The sequence below is a fragment of the Mytilus galloprovincialis genome, chromosome 9 (genome assembly GCF_965363235.1).
Source record: "Mytilus galloprovincialis chromosome 9, xbMytGall1.hap1.1, whole genome shotgun sequence".
Taxonomy (NCBI): Eukaryota; Metazoa; Mollusca; class Bivalvia; order Mytilida; family Mytilidae; genus Mytilus; species Mytilus galloprovincialis.
In genome coordinates this window covers 12,230,948-12,258,618 of record NC_134846.1, presented here as the reverse complement: position 1 = coordinate 12,258,618, position 27,671 = coordinate 12,230,948, and the positions used below count along the sequence as shown (strand labels likewise).

The 27,671-nt window shown below is 29.7% G+C and overlaps 1 protein-coding gene across 1 annotated transcript; it reads left to right on the top strand.

The window, feature by feature from the left end:
• The first annotated feature begins 1,820 nt into the window (after nt 1-1,820).
• Nucleotides 1,821-26,074, top strand: LOC143044413 (uncharacterized). The gene is made up of 22 exons (XM_076216420.1): nt 1,821-2,087; nt 4,020-4,076; nt 6,598-6,640; nt 7,125-7,154; nt 7,603-7,776; nt 8,220-8,360; nt 8,619-8,692; nt 9,055-9,132; nt 9,910-9,945; nt 10,247-10,368; nt 11,374-11,493; nt 12,167-12,312; nt 12,945-13,003; nt 13,475-13,517; nt 15,821-15,974; nt 16,397-16,456; nt 17,749-17,938; nt 21,369-21,461; nt 21,802-21,900; nt 22,430-22,608; nt 23,029-23,161; nt 23,730-26,074. The coding sequence occupies exons 1-22, from the start codon at nt 2,058-2,060 to the stop codon at nt 23,808-23,810; spliced, it is 2,142 nt and encodes a 713-aa protein (XP_076072535.1). The 5' UTR covers nt 1,821-2,057; the 3' UTR covers nt 23,811-26,074.
• Nucleotides 26,075-27,671: the final 1,597 nt, after the last annotated feature.

The following is a 27,671-nucleotide window of genomic DNA, read 5'->3' as shown; positions in this document are numbered from 1 at the left end:
CGTCAGTGTACATTGTTCACGTATTGCATTTCTTAAACACAAATAATCATTAATTTATTTAATTTCTTCACATTTGCATTTGATCTTTTGCCTTAAAAACTAACTCTTATCTAAAAAAAAAAAAAAAAAAAAAAAAAAAAAAAAAAAAAAAAAAAAAGGACCTTAGAATGGAAAATCCAGTGGGTGACTTAGCATATTGACTTTCGGGACAGAGGATACAATTATTCCTTGGACGCGGGCAATGATTCTTTAACAAGAACATATCACCCACATTCATTGAACTGTAGTTACATTAAGTAAACAATCAATGCCAGTTTCTAATTCTTATACCACAAAAATGATATAAAACAACACATCTTTATTAAACAATTATATTTAATGCCAAACAAGCATTTGGGTTGCATTTCTTTTTTTTTTTAAAAGAAAGCAACTTGTTTCCAACTATTAAAACATATACATGACATAAATACATACAATATAACATGTATAATAAGATAAGATAAGAATCTAATTAATCTAATCAAGAACCCATAAAGGGCATCATTTTACAACACAATATGATTGGAAAAAGCAAAACATATAATACATGTAAGATATATATGCAATTATAACTGCATCATAGTTGGAAATATTTGACATTTTCTATAAAATAGATCAAAGAAAAAAGTTCAAAAAATTTATAAAAAATTATAAATAAAAAATAATATTAACAGATAGGAGTACAGGTATTGAAAATGAAGAAGAAAACCTAAAACAGTAAAAACATAAAACAAAAAGAACAAAAGAACAAAAGAATTATCCAGTTATATCCCTATCTATATTTTTTTTAAATTTTTAAATGTAACATATTCATTTTGAAAATTATCTGAAAAAATTACCATACCATTTCTTTCGTAACAAATGCCTCGTGTAAAGAGAGTGCCACGCTCTTTGCACGTTAAGAACCCTTGCAACAACTCTTTGAGGGGTCCGTAGGTGGCCTGTTGCAAGGCAAAATTTCTGTCCCTATCCAATATACCCTCATTTTCCAATCGGTTTGGGGCCGGAACGACCGGATACCTTTATTATAACAAGACCTACCTATTGTATTTATTGTTAACTTGTTCTCGCCCTGAATATGCATGAAATATTTGCCACTGGACGTTAAGCAACCAACAATCATTCAATCATATTGCGTAACAGCTAGAAAGAGCCAACACTGATCAAGGTCAAAACGTAACAATAATATTTTCTTTTGAAAAATGATGTGTACAAGAAACTGACAAAATTATAAATATACCTCCTCTGTCCACCAAATCCCAACATAAGAAGACTTTAGTCCTTTGTTAAACGGGTATTAGAATTGAGGTTTTGCACATGGGACATGGGACTCCTAATTTATTCATTTACACTCAGAAAAATGTAGACTGAGCACTTCCAATTATAAATAAGAAGATAAACTTTTTCTAAGACATTACCTTTAAAAGAAAAAAAAGTGTCTCATAACAAAGTTTTAAACAAAATTGATAATTGACGGTTATTATTGTCATCTCTCAGGTAATTTATCTATTCACGTATAAAACTTTTTTAAATAAGTACATGTTGGTCTACTCTATGACAACAGAAAATGTTGGTATTAGCTAGATCATAACATACATAATCTCCAAACACCTGCAAAAAAATTTGCGATTTGACTCTTATGTCAGGATCTTTTTTACAGCTTATATATTTAATAAATTTTGTGAATATCAAGCGTGGGAATGAATTGGTGCAACAAAAATCTTTTTTGCATCAATGATCTTTAAAACCACTGTTTTTCGGAAAACCGGAAGTTTGAGTAGAGATTAAAAGCTTTCATGGATGCAATGTTTACAATTTTTTGAAAAGTTCTTATTAGTTTGTGATATAAAGAAGAAATTATTGAAAATAAGTGGAATACACAGTTAACAAAGAAATTTGCAGTCACTTGACTTTCAGAAAAATGTACAAGTAATACCCGAAACAGACACCTGTCTTCGCCCGACATCAACAAAGTGGTCGTCAAGCCGGGTTTTGCTGCTAAAAACACTTTATAAAAAATGAAAACTACTGAAATGCCAAAAAGTCGAGTATGTAACATTTATAACGTTGTTTAAAAACTGATTGGATAATTTAATCTGTGTATTGTAGTTTGACGTTAATTCTGTTTTACTTGATTCAACATGTACTTCACATCATGGTTGAGCAGTTGAGTTGATCAGACTGGGGACGAAAATCTGGTTTCACATGTCATTTGCCCTAACAGTACCTGTTTGCTCTGGGTTTATTTGTCTTAATGTCTGTTCAAACTGGGTGCATTGGCACGGATTCTTATTTTACGTTGCTGTGTAGTGTTGACTTGTATACTATAAAAAGTGTAATATATTATTTAAATAGCAAATCATGGAAATGTATTGCCTAAACTTGCTAAAGGTATCAGGTTTGTTCGCGCCCAATACACTTTCGCACCCTACATTTTCGCACCTCGCATGTTTGTACCCAAGGTCCGTTCGCACTCTACACGTTCGCTCCCAATTTTTATTCAAATTCCAGTTGAATAATGGGAAAATCACAAGTTTTGTTTTATAACACAAAAGATAATTGTTTTTAACAGCTTGGTCCCTTTGATCTGAAACAATGAAACAACAAAATATAGAAATACCCTATTATAAGCAAAACATGATAAAATTTATTCAACACACAAAAAAAAATAAACGTAGTCAGAATCTCGTTTCACTTTATTTTGAAACAAGTCAATGCAACAAAGTTATAGAAATACACTGACCAAAACATGATTAATTAACAGTTATTCAACACAAAATAAAACGTTGACCGAATCCCACTTTATTTAGAAAGGATTATTATTTTTTTTAACAATACATACATTTGTATCAACACCAAAAAAAATGCTGTTTCACTTTATCAGTTTGAGACTATGACAACAATTATACTTATAAGAATACACTTGCCAAAACTTGATTACAAAGTTATTAAACACAAAACCAATTAAAATTGGGCGCGAACATGTAGGGTGCGAACAGACTTTGGGTGTGAACATGTAGGGTGCGAAAGTGAAAGGGGGCGAACATGAGTGGGTGCGAACGTGAATGGGCGCGAACAGACCCGGATTCCTTGCTAAAGAAGCGTTGAAAAGGAAGATGCTTATAAACGTAAATGTATTTATTTTTGTACTGATTCTGTAATGAGTAACGATGAGTGCTGATGATTATTTTGAAATAAAGAAAATAACCTTGTTTTTCATAGTTAAATTTTTGTAGTTGCCCATGTTTGTTAATGCTGATATTGGAAGAGTTTATGAGGCTGATTTTGAGGCTTAATTTACATTGAATTTTGTAATCTTCAGAAATATTAGTAAAAGGCAACATGGGCAAAGGACAATTTTTTTTGTCAAATTTAAAAAATATTTTCTTAATAATGATAATTTAAAGTTATAAGAGATTTTAGTAATTAATAACGATAATGAGACATAGAAGTTAACAACTACATGTACAAGCAAAGTTCACCATACAAGGAGAAAAACCAATACTGCATAGTCGACTATAAAATGCCCTGAAATGAAAAATGAAATTACAATTCAAAAGACTACAACTAATGGCCTGATTTATGTAAACAGCAAAAAACAACATCTTCTGAATTACAGGCATCTGACTTAAAGCTTGGGACAGGCATATACAGAATGTAGTGAGGTTAAACATGTAAGCGGGCGACAACCCTCCCCCTAAACTGGGACAGTGATGTAAAAGTACAAGTACAACATGTATATAAACAAACTATTAAAAACAGACACTAAACATGCTAAACATTGCTAAATTGAAGTACAGATCAGTATAATGCCAAGAATAAATTGAAAATGCAAATGCCAAAAAAACCAAAAAAATCCTGTACATCATTATCATGCACATGTGTGTAAGATACTATTTGCTAGTGAAAGTGTTAGTTTTGAAAATTTTATTTATTTATTTCCATTTTATATTGTAAACATATATTTGTAAATCTTTTAGGTTTATCAACTAGATGAGTATGAATCAGGATCAGACATAGATAACACAGAAACATTGGTTAGTACATGTTTAGATTAATTTTTTTCCTTATCATTTGAAAAAAAATATCATTCAAACATTGTCAGAAGAGTACATTTTTTTAGTTTAATTTTGTCATGACTGGAGTAATGTTTAATTTGATTTTTAGTGTGATTTTTTAGTTTTTGAATGCAAGCAATTCTATTATATAAACGCTTAACATGCTTAACAAGTATTTAATAATACAATGTATTACTTTATTTGATTCTTAATCTGGGTCTAAATGTTAAAATTCTATTTCATTTTCTTCACATGAACATCTCTCATATGCCACACAATATTCATATTTTTCTTTTGATGTAAAATATATACATGTATGACTTTCTCATAACTTTAACAATGTGGACTGACAAAATGTCTCGTCTGAAAAGATTTAAGCAAACTTCGCTCACACACATGTTTTAACAATAAAATCAAGAAGAATTGGCATTACTACTCCCCTTCTGAGAACAAATGCCATAGAAGTTAACTATAGGTCACCAGAATCACATGCATTTTAACAATATCTTATATTTATATTTTTATCATACATGATATTTATATGTTTTGGGATTCATTCTGAGTTTATATATTTTTTTGTACTCGTGTGTTTTTAAGAAAATATTAGAGTGGTAAAATTAAGCTTTCAATTAAAATGTTTGTTCTAAAATATTTTGGGAAAAAAAGCTGAACCAGGCGGGTGGTTTTATTTGTTTAAACTGTTTCACATTTTTCCATGTCAGAATTCTTTTTATAGCTTACTACATTGTATATATGGTATTAGTCTAACTCACTATTGAAATAGTTTAAGTGACATATAGCTGCTGCAACCTGGTTATAAGACAGTGTTAAATAGTTGTCTCAATGTGTTTGACATCATGGACCATAATGACTTCACTGATCAATTATTTTGCTTACAAATTCTAAACTGCTTAATAGTAGTTGGATGGATTCAATTATTATATTTAATAATTTGTAGGTTTAAAACTTGGAAGGTATGAGCTGCAATTTTCACTGGAAATTATCTGCTGCATTAAATAAAACACTTTTCAGGCGAGACATACACCCTTCAGTAATGCATGGTGTTTGTCTGTTCACTGCTTTTTTTTTCTTCTCCCCTTATGATTTATATATACATTGTACATCATTTTAAATTATATATCTTACTGATACTAAAATTTTTTTCCCGCATATAATCCAGAGCATATATAATTCTTAAAGCTATTTCAAGAGAATATGCATTAATTATGCTTATAGTTTTTAATCTTCAAGACAAGACTAAGTTTTATAAAAGAGTTCAACAAATCTAAAGAACATATATTAAAAGTTGGAGTTTATCATCATAGTTAATAAATTATTTTTTTTGTTCAATTTAATTTAATTTAAACATGTTAAAAAAATAAATCAAATTCAATGGACATAGATATTGATTTAACTAGTATTGGAATGAAACTCGAGTAACATTATCATAAATTAATGTCTATAAATTCAATCTCAAAGGAATCTCAGGGTAATGATCTAGATCATAAGATTAATCAGACTTTTTATGCATTATTGATGAAAACATCCATTATCAATAATCTGATCCTGATTAAATGAGGACTGATTCTTGATTGGAGGTTAAACCTGATACATTATTTACCACCTTTTTTCTAGTTTCTTGGTATAGAAGTGTTGTAGATTTGTAATTAATAAATTAATTTATAAAAAATTTGGTTTTCCATTCTTCATGTGATTTGTTAAAAAAACAAAAAAAATATACAACTCCAAGGTATAATTAAAACTAGGAAAAAAACTGACTAAATGAAACGCTCGACTGTCAATCAATGGAAAAAATGGAAAACAATTTGCGAATCAATAAACCTAACTTGGTACAGACATAAAAGAGTCTGCAAGCACGACAAAGAATATTTACAATTACTATAATACATGTATGCTTAATACATTAAATAATACACACATTTCTTTTCTGAAATAATTATAATAGCTATGCAAATATTTGCGGTTTTGCTAAACCATGCAAATTTCTGTTTCATGTTTTTAAGTTTTACAATATTACTTCGTTTTTGGAAAAATACAGAAGATACCAAGGAGACATGTTGAAGAGAAACTGACGTCACCATGGCAAAAAAGCGAAAAATACAAACAAAATGATAAATATAGTACATTTTTGAAAAAGATTGAGGTCCCAAATCAAACTAACGACTGGTACATTTGTGGTATGTGATATATTTCGGCTAAGCAGTGTGTCTATCATGTCTATATAAAGATTGAAAAACAAACTTGAATACTTTGGATCTGAAAATGGGTTACTATTATGTTTGATATACACTTGGTAAAATATGTAATAAAAAATCTGTATATTTGAGTTCACATAAGTCTAAAAAAAAGAAATATGCAACTGAAAATTTTGTTTTTTTCATTGTATGCATGTTGTTATATTTGATTTTCTAAAGAAGATAACAATGTTTTTAATGTACTTGTTTATAAGTTATTAATTATGTGTCTTTTATAATTACAGCTCTCCAAACATTTCTCACAGCCATCAACAAAGAAGAAAAAGGGTAAGAAAATTTTTAGAATACTTCTTCAATTGATTATGTAATTGAGATGTAAATAGGAAATATGTCAAAGAGACAACAACTCAACAAAAGAACAGAACACATAGTTAATTCTCAACACAATTCTGTTGAACAGGCATAGAGCAGTTTTTATTTCAGTTAGTTCAGTAGATATTATTTTTTGTTACACTATACAAATATATAATTCAGATCACAAATTGATGGATGCATATTTTTCTCTCTCCTGTAGGGCCAATCAAAAACACTTTTCTAGAAACTGCTTTAAAACCATCACAATTTTAAGTTTTAAGTGTTTTAAGCAATACATTTCAGGATTAGAGGGAACAACAAAAACATTAGACTGTCCAACATTTCATGATGTTTATCATGTTAATTTGACTATGCATTAGACATACATGTATTAAGTCATGAAACACGGACATTTTTTCCAAATTTAAGTAATAATGCTTGCATCTTTACATTTCAGGTTCAAATAAAAAGTCAGGAAAACAAAAAGGTAGGGACATTGATTTATTAGTGTATTATTTTCATGTACATGTACTTATTTGTCTAAAAGCCACATACAATTTATTTTTTAAGATTCTCATCTATTTCCTGTTTTATGTGTTATAATTTAATTTTTTTGTTTACATTTTCAGATATCACTAAAATGATAAGCAATTTATAAAAATTCAATAATAGGTACAAAATGATATTTGCTCCCCTCCTCTATACCTCTCACAATTTTTTTTATAAAAGGATAAGAGTATGAACTTTAATTTTCTATCATTTAGGGCCAAAAACTCCTATTGTAAATATTGTTTCTAATAAATAAACCTTGAATTCAAAGTATAACTGTTAATAGGGTGAACCATCATGCTGAAATGGCCTAGTTGTGAAAATGATGCATGTAAAATCAATTGAATTGAAAGCTTTCAAATTATCATACCTATTTTATGTTTCAGAAACCCCAAGAAAGAGAGCGCAGAGTGCCCCACCAGCAAAGGTTGGTCGTGATTTGTGGATGAATGCAGTAAAGAAAAGACAAACACAGAATCTTACAAGGAGTAGACCAGAGAGTCCACGTCACAAAACATCCACAGAGTATTGGGTTGATACTCTAAGGAAAACTGGAATTGGTATGTATAATTCATGCTTGATATATAATCAAAACACGTGAAAATATATTGTATGCTAAAAAATAGGAAGAAAATTAGAATTAAACTATAGCCATTTTATCAAGCGTATTTGGCATCAGTGATAAAATGGAGGGGGAAAATTTTTTGATCTGTGACTCATTTCACAAAAAATCATGAACATTTCTGTATAACTTATAATCCAATTTTTGTAACATTATTTGTTAAATAATTGGATTTCCAAGTTTAAGGGCTAAAAAATTGTCAGTACAAAAATGTATCACATCTTCATCTTCTTCTTTTTAGCTTAAAGTTTTATTCTACTATCTACTAGCCAGAAACTTTTACTGTTACAATACTAAGGAATAAAACATAGATTAAGATAAACTTGCAGAGTATATTGTGTGACTGAAAACGTGATTGTCTTGTTATTTATGTGATTGTAGGAAGGAGTACAGAGAGTACTGGTATGAACACATTTTCTGGGAAACGACCACGTGAACAAGACATGGCGTATCTCAGTACGTCAGCATACATGAGACAGATGATGGGAGCAGAAAAACCACAGAAATATGGGGATCCAACAAGTAAGAATTGGAATAGATCTTCAGATTGATTCATATTGTTTTTCTCTCTTGTTTTAAGCAAATTAGGGGCCAGCCCAACAGTGATTTTAGTTCTGATCATTTTAAAAGAATTATCAACTGGGGAAAAGCTGGCCTCTTATAATTAATATGGGTAAATTATTAATATTAATTTAGGTTTCTTTTCATTACATTTATTATGTTAAAACTTTACAATTTTCATAAATTGATAGTTTGTAATTGAGTGTTTTTCTATTACAGCAAAACCTCCCATTGGAGCCCCAGCATATAAAACCCCAGAAGAATATTATGACCAGGTGCTTGAGCTAAAAAAGGTATAATCTGAGTGACAAACAATACATTATTATTGTTATTCACATTTTACTGTCCTCTATATAAATAATTTTTACAAAGCTCATTAAAAATGTTGAAGAAAGCTGTTTTCCAAATGATTTCATAGATTCTTAGGAACTGTGTCTCCCACATATATATATATATATATATAGAACTTCAATTTGTGTCTTTTCTCTATCTCTTTTACATTTCACCTTTGAATGGAAATGTACGTGCCTTGTGCCTTAGTGTTTTTACAGATTACTTGAATATTTTTAGATTAAATGGTGAGGTTTATATAAATATATTTTTTTAATAATTTTAAATTAGGCTATTAATTTTTTATGTGTAATATTTATTACAGATTATCCAAGGTCTTAATCAAGAAAAGAATGAACTGAAGTCAAAAGTTAGAAGAACAGAAGAAGATAATATTAAAAAGGTAAGAAATGATAATCCCAATGATTGACACTGGCATAGCCCATGGAAAACTTATAGTTTAAAAATTGATCACTGCCTAGATTTCCATACTTTAGAAAAAAATGTGGATTAATTTAATATCGTGGATAAGAATTTTTATGGATTTAGGATAAGTGACTTTTTCATAGATATTTGATTTCATGGTTTAGCTATAGTTTGCATACAAGACAAAAGAAAATTTGAGACTGTCATCAAAGTGAGAGGGTTAGCGCTATAAAACCAGTTTTAATCCACAATTTTCTACATTTGAAAATGCCTGTACCAAGTCAGGAATATGACAGTTCTTGTCCATTCGTTTTTGATGTGTTTTGATATTTGATTTTGCCATGTGATTATGGACTTTCCGAATTGATTTTCCTCTAAGTTCAGTATTTTTGTGATTTTACTTTTTTGTACTTCTTTTTCAAAATAGCTGTATATAGTTAAATAGAAAATCTTATAATTTTACTCACTCTCAACAATTATATCACCTTATTTTTGTTCTCTTGAAAGTCTCAAAAATAAATAACTCTCAAATAGATGGTTTACAGTATTACAATACCAATAAACAAAAAACTTGAATATCAGTACATATCTTCAAGTTAAATGAATGTATAAAATTTTTATGAAAACCAATTAGATAATAAATATATATTTTAATTTTACCTATTAATAGATTAGTACATCACATTTTTCATATTGGTCCTAGTATTTTAAATATGCATTTATCTCATTTTATGCTCTATAATTCTTTTTTTAGGAAAAAGAAATATCTGGTCTTCTTGACCCCAAAAAGGTAAGTTAAAACATTTTTATTTAATAAACTGCTTTTGGATACACTTGTAATACTTCAGTTCCTTTACATGAATGATACTGCTAAAGATAAAGTTCAACAGAACAGCACCAATTTGAGTGTTTTTGTCCAAGTTTGATGTCATTGTTTACTTAAACTAACCAACAAATTGATCAATTCAGTGTATATCATCATCTTCAATTATAATACAATAGCAGTTATAAAACGGTCTAGTTCTTTAAATTTTGAGACATATTTGCAATTTATGTGTAAGACTGCTATAAAAATATTTATTGTATTTCAGAGTGATGATGTACGGAGAACCTTAGGTACAAAACAACAAGATTCAGCCTCAGTCATTCACAGCTTAAAACAGAAAATTCTAAAATTAGAAGTCCAAAACAGAGATAGAGAATCTGCCTATGTGTAAGTTTATTTTTATCCATTTTTATGCCCCACCTACAATAGTAAAGGGGCATTATGTTTTCTGGTCTGTGGCTCCGTTCGTCTGTGCGTCCGTTCGTCCGTCTGTGCGTCCATCCGTTCAGGTTAAAGTTTTTGGTCAAGGTAGTTTTTGATGAAGCTGAAGTCCAATCAACTTGAAACTTAGTAAACTTGTTGCTTATGATATAATCTTTTTAATTTTGAAGCCAAATTAGACTTTTGACCCCAATTTTACGGTCCACTAAACATAGAAAATGAAAGTGGGAGTTTCAGGTTAAAGTTTTTGGTCAAGGTAGTTTTTGATAAAATTGAAGTCCAATCAACTTGAAACTTAATACATATGTTCCCTATAGTATAATCTTTCTAATTTTAATACCAAATTAGATTATTACCCAATTTCACGGTCCATGGAAAAGGATAGTGCGAGTGGGGCATCCGTGTACTTTGGACACATTCTTGTTAATATTAATACACATAAAAGAAAGCTACTGTAAGCCACATTTTTATCAGATACTTTCCTTCATGTTGAGCCCTTTTATGTGACTTCCAACAGATCTCTGCTATTTATTTTTTACAATTTTCCTGCATTGTTGATGTATTCATGTAAAGAAAGATTCAAGTTTGACACAATGTTTTCTGTGCAAATAAAAGAAAAATATTAGCCATAAAAAATTGGAATTATGATAGAAACATACGATATTCACTCTGAATTATCAAACTGCTGTTATAAATACTTGTAAACATGATGCGACTGACAAGAATGAGGGAGAATTACTGAAACACACGTTTAAAGTCCTTGTAGTTTTTTTTGAACCAGCAAAATGCACAAAAAGTTATCTTTGATAAATTATTCATAGAATTGCTTTTGTTTGGATTTATAGAAATCTTACCCCATTACTGTTATTCATTTAACCAACCTTGAAGATTTTAATGTATATCACCTGAAAGAGACATGTCATTTTATCTTATTTCATATTTTTATTGTAGAAAATTACAAACAGACCTTAAAACAACAAAAATAGATGAACTAAAACAGCAATTAGAAGTATGTTTTCAAGAAATTGTAAGACTACAGAACTCAAAAGGAACAGGTGGTCAGGGCTCAGGGTATGTATATATGACTAGTAAAAATTGCAGTACTTTGTATCAATATCAGATTTTATCTATGTTAACCCTACTCCAAAAGGGGTAGCTCAGTCTGTCAGTCCCATGAAAGAAGTATATTTGGTAAGGGTCCAAATTTTTCTTGAATATTTAGTCCAAGTTTCCATATTAAAAGTTTTACAATTTGTTGAATAGCAGTTAAGAAAGTGAAATATAATCATTTTTGTTGACTCTTCTCTCATTTACACCCCAAATATACCAAAGTAGAGATTTTGTGAAAGAAGTCTGGATTTGAGCCCTATTTTGGTCTTGAAAACACTGAAACATGGTTCAATATACTAAATGCTTAAGTCCAGATTCATAGTTTGATATAACATACATAATGTAAAAAGATCTTTTTTGATGAACTATTTATTTGTGTTTCTGATTCTAAAAACAAACGAATATTAATCCTTGTTTTCATGAAAATAAGAAGGACTAAAGCCAAATGTCATATAGAATGAATAGAAAAGTTCACCTTAAACATTGACATCATTGAACACATATCTAGATAATAAGCAGCAGAAATAATTGGAATGCAAGTTTATATTTTTGCAAATTATATCCCTTTCACAATAATAAACATCACAATCAATTATGAATTTACCGTACTTTATGAATATATAATCTTTTGTAGACCTGTGAAACCAGGAACTGACAAGAGAATAAAGGCCCTAAATGAAGCAATTCTTAGATTAAACAAAGAAAATGAGCAGCTGAAGTCTGAGAGTCATGGATTGAAAGAGGATCTCAACAGACAAATAGATGACAAAGATATAGCCGGTAAAAACAAAATAGATAGAATGTCTTAATTCTTTCCTTCCATTTCTGAAAAGAAAAAGCTTATTTTACAATCAAATAACTTAGTATGTATAATCAGTGAATTTTTTAAAATCTCATTAAACCAGTAGGCCTATTTCTTAAACCATGTTCTGGTCCTGTATATGCATTTAATTTGCCACTGGATGTCAAACAGCACCATTGGCCATTTTTCAACTAAATTGATTTACTATTGAAAGTTACTGACTATAATTTACTTACATATGCCTATAACGAAGCTAAATTCTATCTTTATAACATAATAACTTATATCTATGCTTCATGTTATGTTTTTTCATATTGAAACAATGAAATTATCATAAATAATTTATCTTTAAAAATATGTAAAAATGAACTATTTCAAAGAAATAAAAACATATTATTGATTTAATGTAATCAATCTTGTGAATTGTCATAAAAACAAGAAAAAAGTAAAAGGGTTTGTTGTTATCTTATAACTCCAGATGGGAAATACATCCTGTTGATGTCTGAAAATGAAAAAAAAACCAAATAAAAATGTTAGAAGAAAAATAAGAATAAAATAATCCATATTTTCTCTGTTTTGTAAATAAACTCAATTTTTTGTCTATTTACAGGTGAATATGAGGACATGAACAGAAAGCAGCTAATAGCAGCTATTAAAAAGATAGAGAAGGTATTATTAAAGACAAACAAAACAATCTAAATGTAACTTTACTTGTACAGATAGCAAGCTATAAATAGGCCATAAAATGGCAAATGTAATTCAATTCAAAATAAGAATAGTTAAGTCATGATTTATGTACAAAACAAATATGAAATACAGCACAAAAAAAAAAAGAAATACAGCCTTTTTTACAGCAAGTTTATTGTTCTACTTGTTGTGCCAAAGTTTTGACTGATTTATTTGACAAAATTAAAAACCATGAGCTTTTTTTATACTGTAACAAAAAATTATATTTTATACTATTACAAAAAATTATATTTTATACTATTACAAAAAATTATATTTTATACTATTACAAAAAATAATGCACAATTTTACTTTTCAACCACACAAATTGATTTATTGTTGTGTTTGGTGTCATCCTACAGTTAGTAGTCATACAATATTATATTTCAACTATATCATATATATTTATTTCAGCAAAAGTCCAAGACAGAGAAAACTTACAAAGCTGACAAGCAAGGTATATAACAATGTATATAGATAATTTAATTAGATCTATATTTCCGCCACAGAGGACAAGAACTATTATTATACCTCAGTTATCATTTTCTATATAAAACAAGTTCATAATATTTTGACTATTTTTCAAATTGCAAGCGTTGAACTATTGGACCGGTCAATAGTTTCTAACTATTGGACCTCGATGAAACTAGTTGACGGCAAGCATCATTATATTTCACGGTATTTCAAATGCAGCTACGAGATTGGACGAGTTAAGAAATACCCTGGGAGTTACAATGTCGCGTTTTACCTATTATATCTAGGGTTGTAGGACGTAGCCTGAGCATTATTTTATGAAGTTAACGTTTCTAAATGTATGGTTGGGTTTCTGCTTTTTATATAACGATAGTTGATTTTATCCCTGCCATTTATTGTAAGTTGTCGTTTTCAATATAATAAAGCACTTACTGACTGGGTATGAGTTGAATAGTAAGTTTATTGTCCCCTCGGATAACAACAACAACAACAACAAATTTATTTTTTGTATTTGAAAGAATTAACATTTGTAATATTTCTGAACGGTATTGGCAAATTATTCCACAAGAATGGTCCAGAAAACATAAAAGATTTTTTGAACAATTCTGTTTTTGGGTTTAGGGAATAAGAGGTTTCCTTGAACAGCATTTCTCAAGGGGTATGGATTTCTGTCTGAAACAATAATGAAACTTGTTAGTAAGATAAGATAGAGCATCATTTTTAATGCACTTAAATGTCATCACAAACTTGTGATATTTTATTCTCTGTTCAACTGTCATCCAGTTTAAGTGTTTGAATAAGGGCTCAGAAGGAGTGAAAGGGTCTGTTTCTAGTATTAATCTAGCAGCTCTCTTTTGTAATTTTAATATCCTATTTAAACCCTCACTGCTACAACTACTCCACACTATACAACAATAATCAATTAGTGGCAAGATATAACCGTTATAGAATAACTTTCTAGTCTAAATTTAGAAATTTCTTAATCTTTAATAGTAGATATAGTCTAGATGAAATTTTTGAGCAGATCACATCAAATTGGTTTGTCCATGTGAGGGAAGGGTCAATTTTAATGCCTAAAAGACTTTCGCATGTGGAAGATTGTATCACTTGATTGTTAATAGTTAAACAACTCTCATTGTAATGTGGCATTGCTCTTTGCTTCGTTCCAATAATCATATATTTTGTTTTATTTTTAATTTTATTGATGAACATATTGTTATCACTGCACCATTCCTCAACACCATGTTAATCTTCTTGTACCTTTGACTGTAGAGTTTGATAACAATTACGGTGAATTACCAGAAAGATGTAAAGTTGAATCATCAGCATATAAATCAGTGCAACAATTTTTCATATAAATAGGAAGGTCGTTTATGTATAATATAAACATAAGGGTTCCTAATATAGAGCCTTGGGGGACACCATACTTGATATAAAGTTTTTCAGAATGAGCATTACCAATTTGTACTTGTTGAGTTCTTTCATTCAAATACGATTGAAAAAAAGAAACAGCAGCATAATCAAATCCATAAATTTCAAGTTTTCATCTATTACCCTTGGCAACGCCTCATGGCAATAGTTGCACCTCGGGAACATTAAACTTACTATTCAACTCATACCCAGTCAATAAGTGTACACTAGTGTGTCTTGTTCCTAGATAACTGTGGATTCATTTATTTATGTGGATACAAATATATGGCGATTGAAGGAATTTTGAATTTTCATGGATATTTTATTTTGGGATTTCATATAAGCCTGCATACAAGCTTAAAGGAAATTTGTACTTTGTTGGGAAAATAAATTCATGGTTCACCTTTAACCACGAAATCAATGAAAATTGTTCAAATGAAAAAAAGATTTATTTGTTTAATACCAGAATAAACTGTTTTCATTGAACATTCATGACACTCACACAAGTTGTCTGAAAATAGAACAAGGGATATGAAATTCAAGTTTTAACAAAGAACCAACTTTTGTTTTTGATAGAATTCAAAAGTTCATTGATTGAAGCAGGTTAATTTAAGCAGTTTTAATTTTTTTTCTTATCATTCTTATACAAATGTTATAACTGATTGAAAGATATTGAATCATAAGTATAAATGTCAGACTTGTTGTCAGTTATTAGCTTAATTTGACAGTACCTTATTCAGTCTGGAATTTTTAGTGTCATAATTCAATTGTTTACTATAGATATATTTGTTGAGAACATAATTTAAATAAAAGAAGATATGTATGAAAGTATTTATATATATACCTATATTTTCAATCATGCCATATTTATTTCAGGTAAAATAACGTTGGAAGGTAGCATGGAAGAGAGGTTAGACCAATTAGACAAACGAGAGACAGAACTCATGGATAAAGTAGAGACTCAGGGCAGACAAATTACAAAATTACAAAATGAAAAAGAATCACTGTACAGAAAACTTGATGATAAAGAGTAAGTCTTGTTTGGTCTTATGCTAGAACTAGTTTCTATTTTATATATGTTTTATTTGCCAGATTATTTAATTTTAAATAAAGGTGTAATACCACCAATCCAAAGTACATCACACCCAGTTTCAGAAAAGATGAACAAACATATTCCCTCTATTTTGACAGTTGTAGGAAATAAGGAAATAAGCCCTGCATAATGCCAAAAAAATCCCCAAACCTATCTTGGTGTTTAATAGCACCATCCTTTTTTATTCGCTGTTTCTATAAAATATTTTGGAAACTTCAGGTGAAAATTTGATTAACATTATGCTTATTTATATATCTATTTGTCAACAGTTTATAAGATAGATACAGGTGACAAAATGATATTATGCCCTCATAAAAAGTTCATATTGAATAATGCTATTGCTTATTATTATTTTTCAGAAAAACAATTATTGAATTGGAAGAACAAACAGGAAGAAGAACAAGCAGATCACCTACTACGTATGTATAGTGTATGAGGAGGAACATTTTAATCATTTGGTCACTGGTGGAGAGTTGTCTCATTGGCAACCATACCACATCTTCTTATTTTTATGTCCCACCTAGGGGAATTATATTAATTTCTGTCTGTGTGTCCATTTGTTCATCCATATGTCTGTCTGCTGTCTGTCTGTCTGTCTGTCTGTCCATTTAAGGTTAAAGTTTTTGGTCAAGGTAGATTTTGATGAAGTTGAAGTCCAATCAACTTGAATCCCAGTACTCATGTTCCCTATATGATATTTCTAATTTAATGCCAAATTAGAGTTTTGACACTTATTTTCCTTCCACTGAACTTAGAAAATGACAAAGCAAATAAGGCATCTGTGTACTATGGACACATTCTTGTTAAAAATACCTTTAATGAATCAAAATTGAGAATAAATTCAATTTGAAAACATAACCAACAGAGTTCCTGTTGCATTGCATAGTTCTTGCTAAGCAACTTAAGAAAAATTGTAGATTCAAGATGATTATAAATATGAGACATAAGAGAATATCATTTTGAGAATCACATTGTTGAGTTATTATTTATTATGGTCTGAAAAGTATGACAAGGTAATAGACAACTTTCGAATTCGATGCATTTCCGTCAAAATCTCTGGTTTTAGTGAACATCAATCATGCATTTAGGGGCATAGTCACTTCCGTGTCAATGTTGAGCAAGTGGTCAGGAAAACTATAATATTATATTGAAAAAATTATTCGGCAAACAACTTCTCATAATGAACAAGCAGCACTGCTGTCATTATGGAATTGTAATTAAGTACTTACTAAACAAACATTAATTCTAGTTAATCCTGCAAAATGACGATCACTAAGACCCTTGATGAACGTTAATACTGCAGGGATACAGGCGATCCCCTCTATCTGGTAAATGACGTCATAAAGGTGTGCATAATTGACGAGTTTTTTTCTGGTGACGGATGAACTAGAAAGTGGTCTATTACAGTACAAGGGATTTTGTCCTAGACCTAGTAAATCCAAAGATCTTTAGGACTTAGACAGTACTAATAATTTGCTGAACAATATTGTAATAAAAAAAACCCAGAACTGTTATTTGTCTATAAAATATATCCAGTAGATTTTTCTATTCTGCAAAATCATTCAAAATGATGGAAGATACAACTCAGTATTTCAAAATGATGGAAGATACTACTCAGTATTTCAAAATGAATTATTGTTGCCAGTTTGAAATTTTAGTTTGTCTTTAGTCCTAAACAAAATGAGTTTGAGGTTTATATATAATGTTTTAGGCCAGGCAGACCCCCATCAGGTAGACGGGACAGACCATCAAGTGCTAGAAGTGATGGGAGTGGGGATTACAATGTACGGGGAGAGAGACCTTCTAGTGTACGAGGGGAAAGACCATCAAGTGTTCGAAGCGTCAGAGCTGAAAGTCGACCTCAAAGTGGCAGAAGTGATAGGTCATCTAGAGAAAGGGAGGTAATTCAAAATTAAAAAAATTATGATGAATGTTTATAAATATTCCAGAAATAGTTAGAATTTTCTCTTCAATTACTGTTTGAAAGAGTACTTGTATACCATAAAACAAACTTAATATGATAAACTAAAAGTTAAAAAAAGTTTTTGTTCATTTTTTTATTATATCTTTTTTTTCTGTAAAATGCAGGAAAAAGTAAAATGTATGTGTCAGCAAAATGCTGCAAAGAAAATTCAGAGAAATTGGAGAACACATAAACATGAAATTGAAAAACAAAGGGAAATTGAAAAACAAATCCAAATTGAAAGACAAATACATATTGAACGTCAATTAAAATTAGAAAGACAACGTCAGTTAGAAATAGAAAAACAAAGAGAAATTGAAAGACAGATTGACAAACAAAAAGAACTAGAAAGGCAGCTTGAAAAACAGAGACAAATTGAAAAACAAAGACAACAAGAAAATGAGAAAAGAGTAAGAAGTGTTGACTTGTGTAGGTTAAGAAGGCATATATCACAAATGAGGGAATTAAGTATTTGATGGTGTACAATTTTGCAATCACAAATTGCTCACTTAGCAATTTTACACATCTATATTGCACTGTGTAAATGGTTGCTAAGCATTGATATTCACACATAGTCTTCTTTTACACATATACACCTAGTTTGAAAATACAGTTGAAAATAATTATCTAAATAAAACATTGATTTTACCTGTGACAAATGATGCATGTTGTAAGATTGAACATGTATATTATGTCTATTTGAATGAGAGATGTTCAATAAGTTAATGAATCACCTAGCATAATAAAACATAATAAAACATTTGTCCACCAAAAGAAACAGTAATAACATCCTGATCCCTGATAATTACATCCCAGCTCCTTTGTTCTAACAGGGGTAATCTGAGCCGGATCACCCCTACCAGATCACCCCAGTTTGAGTTTCTTTGTTATGCATGCTTTCCTTTGTTCTGTAACATTTTGGCGGAAATGTCAAATCCACTATAAAACTTATAATAAATTATACGGAAAAGGCTATTTATCAAAATTCACGTAGAAAAAATGCAGTGTATATGCAGGGATTCGAACTCAAGACCTTTAGCATATCGAGCAACGACACATACCACTACACTAGGACGACTGGATAAGAAATTAATAGTAATTTGACATACTTAAAGAAAGCAAGATCTTTTTATAAGTGGGGCGAGTTGTCAAACCTTTATTCAGTGGGGTTTAAACCTTTTTCGTTAATAACATGAATAAGTGTGTTTTCAGACTGTTTGTTCAATTTGATTTTACACTTTTTCAAAAGTGTGGCGAGTCGGTAAACAAGAGTGGGGCGATTTTTATATAAAGTAATATATAGTGTGGGCCGATTGGCAAGTGGGGCAAGTTGACATTATTTGATATCTACTCATCGTATTTGAGGGTCATTAAGGGTATACATCATATAGTAATATATAAAGTATATTATAATGGTTGTGTGGCATTCTAAACTAGATTTTATGAATTGTAAATGGTTTTCCGTCTAATCTAAAACAGCTGGGATGTAAAATAGTTTTCCCATTCAGACTTGGTGTGTCAGTGTTAGATCACCCTCTGGCCTCCGGCCATTGGGGTGATCTTGCACTGACACACCGCGTCCTTGTGGGATAACTATTAAAGTAATTGCAATGGTATTGAATGTGGCGTATGAATTATTTTGGTGATGGAGATCAACACAAATTATCTATTTTGTATGCATTGCATTTGTATGAGTTTAACTTGTTTAATTTAGCATATATAAATTGTTAATATTATTATTTGGTCTAACATGGGATAGGTTTGGATGGCACTTAAAATAAAAATGTGTATTCATGGTTAAGGATTTTAAAAAAAATTTAAAGTTGAATTCTAAAATTTACATTTATGTTTTTATCTAAAGTCAAGAATTTCATCCTAGTTTTCATTGTTTCCTTTTTATAGGTTTTGTCTGTAAGGCAATTTATTATTGATGCTTGATATTTGTCATTTTTGTTAATTTTCATCTTTTCTGATTTGTTTTCAAAAACTGCTTTTTATTAGATAATTATATATTTATATATATATACGATTTAGACTTCTATTGGGTTTATCAATTGTTGATGGCTTAACTTCTAGATGTGTTTTGTAAAAGGATGTCATCTCAAGACATCTGTTATCATGGTTTACCTGTGTATTGTTGTGTCTTTGTCTGAATGACACATACCGTATGTATGCTACATATCTACTGTTTTTATATGCCTGTCAAAATTTTGACGGGACGTATTATGGTATACAAATGTCCAGTGTTAGTCTGTCCGTCTGTCTGTCCGTCTGTCCATCCGTCCGTCCGTCCGTCTGTCTGTCTGTCCATCCGTCTGTCTGTCCGGCGTAAACATGTCGCACCGTAACTTGAGAACGACTTATCCAAATTTCATGAAACTTAATATAGTTGTTTCTTATGATGGTCAAATGATCTGTATACTTTTTGGTGAAAATAAGATTAAAACTTTTTGAGTTACGGCACTTTGTAACTAAAACAGGGGTGTGTTTTTTTTCACATGTCGCACGGTATCTTAAAAACGATTCCTGATTATGGCTTAAAACTTTAAACACTTCTTAGTTATATTAATCTTAAAGATTAATATCTGTATACTTTTTGATGATGATTCAAAATTTCATTTTTGAGTTATTGAGTATTTTGTAAAAAAGGGGGAGGTTTTTTTTTACATGTCACACCATATCTCAAAAACGATTTATGATTATTGCTTAAAACTTTACACATGTCTTTGTTATATTAATCTGAAGATCTGTATACTTTTTGGTGATGATTCAAAATTTCATTTTTGAGTTATTGAGTATTTTGTAAAAAAGGGGGAGGGTTTTTTTACATGTTGTGCCGTATCTCATAAACAATTTATGATTATTGCTTAAAACTTTACACACTTCTTTGTTATATTAATCTAAAGATCTGTATACTTTTTGGTGATGATTCAAAACTTTATTTTGGAGTTATTGAGTATTTTGTTAAACAGGGAAGGGTTTTTTTTACATGTCGCGCCGTATCTCAAAAATAATTTATGATTATTGCTTAAAACTTTACACACTTCTTTGTTATATTAATCTAAAGGTCTGTATACTTTTTGGTTTTGATTCAAAATTTTATTTTAGTGATATTTAGTTTTTTGTAAAAAAAAAAACAGGGTTGGGGGTTTCACATGTCCCACTGTGTCTCAAAAACAATATATGGTTATTGCTTAAAACTTTCTCAGAAACTATTTATGATTATTGCATAAAACTTCCACGCAAGACGTCGGGCGTATCATGCGCTCATGGCGCAGCTGTTTATTTGGATACTAAATTGATATTTAATTTTACACAGATGATTGATGTTAAAAATATAATAATTCTTATGTTTTTTTTATATTCAGGAAAAAGTAGAAAGATTACGACAACAACACGCAGCAAAGAAAATACAGAGAGGATGGAGAACTAAGAAAGGAGAAGATGAGAAGGAGAGAGACGTATGTATTTTATGAAGTATAAAATATTTAAAAAACAGTAAAAAATATTAAAAACTATGAAATTGTATTGCAGTTATCCTTTGAAATTTCTATATTCCTAATAGCATCCTTTAAATCTTGAAAGAGATTGATTACCTATTTTTATAAATTACAAATTTAGCATTTTATTTTTGTATAAAATTATTTAACCTATAAGAATATAAAATTTTTTAAGAAAAACTTGTGATTACAGTTTGGTAAAATAGTAATTTTGTCACAAATGAAATATAATTTCTGTTTCATTTATATTTAAAGTAAATATACTTTGAAATACTATGTTTTTTTGTTATTACTTTTTAAGGTCAAAGTTCAAAAGTTCAAGGAAAACAGAGCAGCCAAGAAAATACAGAATGAGTGGACGGGTTACAAACATCGTAAATATGAAGCTGATTATGATGAGGTAAACACATTTTACAAACAGTGACAAATATAGCACAGAACAAAATACTGTCACAAAAAGACAGAAAAAAAATAGGAAAAAGAAATTGTAAAATTAGATCAGAAATTTAAAATTTAAAGAAAAAAAATTATACATTGAGAATTTAGACAAGACAACAATCTTTCTTTACACATGTATTTATTCGCATAAGCTTTTTGACAAGTAAAAAAAAATCTAATTATCAACAAATTATTTTGGAGTAGATGTAACCTTTGAGAAAACAAAATTGACTTGAGATTGTCAAAATCTTAATGCTGTGGTTACAAGTATTTAAGATGATATTTATTTTCAAGGTTGAATATCAAATACTACTTATTGATGTTTTTAATGTTAGAAAAAACTTTTATATGTTCGTAGAACACTTCTTACAATTCAGTTGTATTAATTTTATTCCTCATATATATATCTTTTAACCTTGAAAAAAAAACCCAGCAGCTACTTTGGCTACCATTGAACTAAAACTGAAATCTTTATTTTATTCTAATTTCAGGCAGCAGACACTATAACAGCAGCACTAAAGGGTCATCAGTCACGACAACAGAGAATACATAAGTTCCAATATTACGATGAGAGTGAGACTGAAGACGAATCAATAACAGATGCTACAGAACTAATTTATTCAAGTTTAAAAGGTCACAATAACAGAAAAGATAAAATGAAAAGAATGAGGTATGTTGATAGTTGTTACACTATTTCCTTTCTTTTTGGTCAAAGTACTGGATTTCTTTTCACAAAAAAAATTCAATTTAAGTTTCATGATTATACAGATACTTAACTATAGTAGTATTATGTCAATTTTATTTGGTCCATTGAATTAGTTTTATATGTACATATATATCTAGCAGTGTTCACTTTATCTTGATCTAATTTTACTGGTTAAATGATTGTTAATTTTATGATTAAATCATATTCGAAATTGCATATTAAGTTTGATCTATATAGCTAGCGTCTATTGCAGGTCAATGCTTACCTGGGGCCTTTTTAGAATGCTTTATGTAGTTTAAGTTTTTTAATATATAATTCAATTGATATCAATTTCAACATATTCACTCTTGTTTTAGTCTAATTTGAATATTTTCTTCATTTCAGACGTGTATCAGATGAAGATGAAGATTTTTCTAGCAGCAGACGGGCATCAAAAACCTCACACTCAAGACAACATACTCCTCCAAATAGAATGAGACCAGGCTCAGCACATTCAAGAGCAAGTAACTCCTCACAGGTAGGATGATGAAGAAATGTTAAAAATACTACTCATGAAGTGTGGGTTTTACCAATCACCTTTTCAGTCTGTTTTCGATCAGCAAATTTTTCTTCACACATTTCTCAGAAACTTACTAAAAGATCAACTTCATATTTGGTCCTGAAGCTTAAGTGTAATGAAATTTATTATGTGTGAACTTTTCTGATATGTCAGATACCTACTTCTGTTTGTCAATACTAGTACAGAATAATGTCATCATTCAGATTGTCCCTTACACAACACTCTGCTAGATACGACATACAAGTTAACATTGATGAATATATAGAGAGTATTATATGGCTTTGTCAAAATCACATTCGTATCAACCAGAAACAGCAATATAAGAGCTTTGCTAAATAGATTATATTGGTTGAGGGTTGATACATTGTGTAAACACTTTATTATATACATAGATCTAAAGTAAAACTCATTAAAAATTAAGATGGACGATTTCCATTGGTTCTTTTTATAACACATATGGTGTACTTGTACTAAGTATGTTATAACTTAAACCATCAATATTTACTAATTCCCTTTAATTTTACAGAGAAGTGCCAACAGACATACAGGAAAAACGAATTACAGAATGGCTTCTGATTATGATGATGACGATGACATTGAAATGTAACAGGAAGTAGAATTAATGACAGTGGAATAAGTGTAGAGAATATAAATGGCATCTATGTGTCAATGAAATACTGCCATCCATGTGACTTAAGACATGTTAATGATGTTTTTATTGAAGTCCACCCGTCCAACATTTTATATAAAATATAACAACTGTACAAAAAGATAAAGTAACCTTTTTCAATACTTATCTATTTATTTATGGTTTGCCCCAATTTACATTCGAATAAATATAAAAATGTACAATGTTATGGTTGCTAGATTTCAGAGGAATTATGTAGAGTATTGTTAGTGATTTTGCCAAACTTATAAAGCTTTGCTCAAGCAGAGTGTATTTGCATAGTTATTTTTATGTCTTTTCATTGATACTTAAATTTTTCCTATTTCTTATTTTGAAGCACATTTAAACGCAATGCCAGTTTTCAAGTATTGTTAATCATGCTTTCAAATTTTAAATTTGTTTGCTTTAAATACATGCTAAGTGCTTCAATATAAATTAAAAACAGCACAGAACAAAATCATGTAAATTTGTTTGTCATTGAAAAAATTGTAAGCATCAGCCAATTGATAAACATTCTTGATAAATTTTTTATGTTATTTAAAAGATGTTATTGCAGTTTGGACGAACAATACATAAACATGTGATCTTATTAAAGTCAAAGATACACCCAAATTAAACCAAAGAAGATTGTTAGGCCATTCTGTAATAATGTTTGAAACTGGCAATATCAAATTGTGTGCTGTCAGTGTATTTTCTATGGTAACTGCAGAAATATAATTTTCTAAGGAATAAGATCAGAACACAATTAATTTGAAAACGTATGTTGTTTAACATTTTAATCTGTTGAACAGATTTCATTAGGAATGTTTTTTTAGAGAAAAAAATTATCTGGGTTTAAAAATCTTAAAAAGAACTGACATTTTGCATTGTGTTTATAGAGATTTATTGGAGACTGTGTACAAAATTTTAAAGATCTAAGGCATGTCAAAAAAAGTTTCTATTATCTGTTAGTTGATATTATGTACGTTAAGAAGTTTAGTGCTAGCTAGTCTATGTTTAGATATGTATTCATTGCAATCCAGAAAATAACCTTGCTCACATATGTTTATGTCGTAATCTTTCATGTTAATTTGTATATACAGTTTGTTTAATGTTTTGTTATTGGGGAAAAAAAAATTGATTATGAACTGGATGCCTGAAATTTTTTTCCTACTTACTGTTTTTTGTTAGGGTAACAGAATTAAAATAGATATTATCTGTGATATTTAATGTTTTTTGTATGTTTTATTTATTTGTTTCTTGTTTTTATAATGTATTTCAACATGACAAAATATTTTGTACTAACTAAAAACGTTCTTATTGTTCTAATCAAGGAAAAAATCAAATCTTTTTGAAGTCTTGGTTGCTGCAATATCTCTTTTGTATGTTATTATATCTTTATGTTTTATTTCTTGTCTAATAATAGGAGAATTAAGTTGGAATACTCTTGTAATAACTTATTATAAGAAAAGGACAAAGCAAACTGTCTCGAAGGATTTTGGTGTTGCCTCATATTAATGATTATGTGTTTGTTTTGTGGGTTGTTGTCTCATCGATGTGTATCCCATTTATCTTTTTATCTATAGGATAAAAGAATTTAAGAAATTGTGAAACATTTTTTTCTAGTAAGACCATACATTAATTATAAAATTCATATAAGTTCATTTCATTTTAAGTACATTGTCATAAATATCTTAAGTTTGTTGAGTGCAAATAAAGACTGACTTTATTCATAATATCTCAGAACTAGCTTTAATATGTTTAATGTGTATTACTTTCAGCAGAAGTTTTTAAATATTGGATCTGAATGATAATATTGCATACTGTAAACCAAAAATATTTTTGCCACTTCAGGAAAAACTTGCCTATGAATCATCACTAAATTGACTAACTTAGATTTGCAAAATACAAAAATAAAGTAAGAAAATAGAGAAAATAATTGTATTTTTGCTCTCCCTTTACCTAATAGTTAGTTTAGGATCTAAAAGTTATTTAAAATAATATTTGTAATATTCTACATATCAAATAGAACTAGCTTCAATAAATCATATATTACAGGTAGAGGGTGACTACATTATATTTTCATACTTGCACACAAAATATGTACAAATCAAAGAATATTTCATTTTATATGTAATAGTAACTGTAACAGTAACATGTCTCATTGTGTAAAGTAGACTTGTATGAGATGGAGAGAACATTCCAGAAATAAAAGTAGTTTTAAATATTCTTATGTTTTTATATTTATCACTAACCTTGATATACTGTGTATGATGTTGTTCTTTATATATGACAATTATTTAGGTGGCATTTGTGTCAGTGTTTACGATGTGTGAGTTTCTCTGTGTTTTGTCAGGAAAAGCTTCAAGCATTGAACTTAGCCTGTCATGGAAATCCATGTTGATCTATTGATGATTGAGTTTCACTGTGTTATGTCTGGAACAACAAACAGCATTTAACCTTTAAATTGAGAATGTGAATGTGCCAAACAGACACCAACCCAACCAAAGAGCAGAAAACAGCCCAAGGCCACCAATGGGTCTTCAACACAACAAGAAAAATACTGCACACGGAAGTTGGCTTCAGCTGGCCCCTAAACAAATATATGTGTACTAGTTCAGTGAAAATGGATGTCACATTAAACTCCAAAACATATAAATGAACTAAAACTAAACAAAAAAATTATACAAGATTAACAAAGTCCAGAGGCTCCTTACTTTAAACAGATACAAAAACGTGAGTCGGTTTAACGTGTTTTGTCAACCCTAGTCTGTAATGATAAATCCTGTTGACCTCCTTTTATGAAGTCCTTTTATGGTTGGTTATGAGGTTTCATTCATTGATCGAATGTTGTTTCATACCTGTAACATTCAGTTGTATTTATTTGATGCTTATTCAGGACAATAATAAGTTAATGTGAATCCACTTCACAGATTTTATAAATTGCTTGATAGTCTGATGACATTTTAGGGATGGTCATTGAATTGGAGAACTTTATCCTGATTGTATGGTAAGTATCGATATGTCAGATGAGCTATTCAGGCTTCAATGGGCTTGTTAAAAATAATATAACAAATTTATCGAATTCCAAGGAAAATTCGAAAAAGAAAGTCCTTTATCAAATGCGAAAGCACAAAAAAAAACCATCACAAATGGAAAACATCCGTCATATTCCTGACTTGGTACAGGCCTTTCCTTATGTAGAAAAATTTGGATTAAACCTTGTTTTACAGTTAGCTAGAACTCTCACCTGCATGACAGTCGTGTATAATTTCATTATATTAACAACAATGTGTGAGCAAAACAAACGGAAATAATTATGTAAAAATGTAAAAACAATGAGGTTAAGTTAACAAGAATGCAAAAATGAACATAGCTTAATAACACAATAGCAGGATGTATAACAATAAACTCATCAAAGATACCAGGAGAGAAATCTTGTATTTGCACCAGACGCACGTTTCGTCTACAAAAGACTCATCAGGGACGCTTGTATAAAAAAAGGTTAAATTAAAAGGCCAAATAAAGTACACATTCTCAAGATGAGATTTCCTTTTAAATTAAATTATGTTATGAAATTACATCACACCCACACTATGACAAATCAGTTTAAACAGTCAAATTGATTTACCTGTTTAAAAAGAAGGTACATCAATGCAATATTATATTGTTAAATTTTTACCCCAAACAAAAAAATTGGATAAAATCACATCTGAATGGTAAAGGATGCGTTATAACCTTCAGCATGTTTAGTTTTAAGTAACTTAAAACTAAACATGCTGAAGGTTATAACGCATCCTTTACCCTTAAAACTAAACATGC

Bases quoted from the DNA above. Each gene is read 5' to 3' on its own strand.
- LOC143044413 (XM_076216420.1), top strand. From the start codon at position 2,058: ATGAAAACTACTGAAATGCCAAAAAGTCGA. The intron at 4,077-6,597 runs GTTAGTACATGT...TTATAATTACAG, and splicing joins TAGATAACACAGAAACATTG to CTCTCCAAACATTTCTCACA. The intron at 8,693-9,054 runs GTATAATCTGAG...TATTTATTACAG, and splicing joins AGGTGCTTGAGCTAAAAAAG to ATTATCCAAGGTCTTAATCA.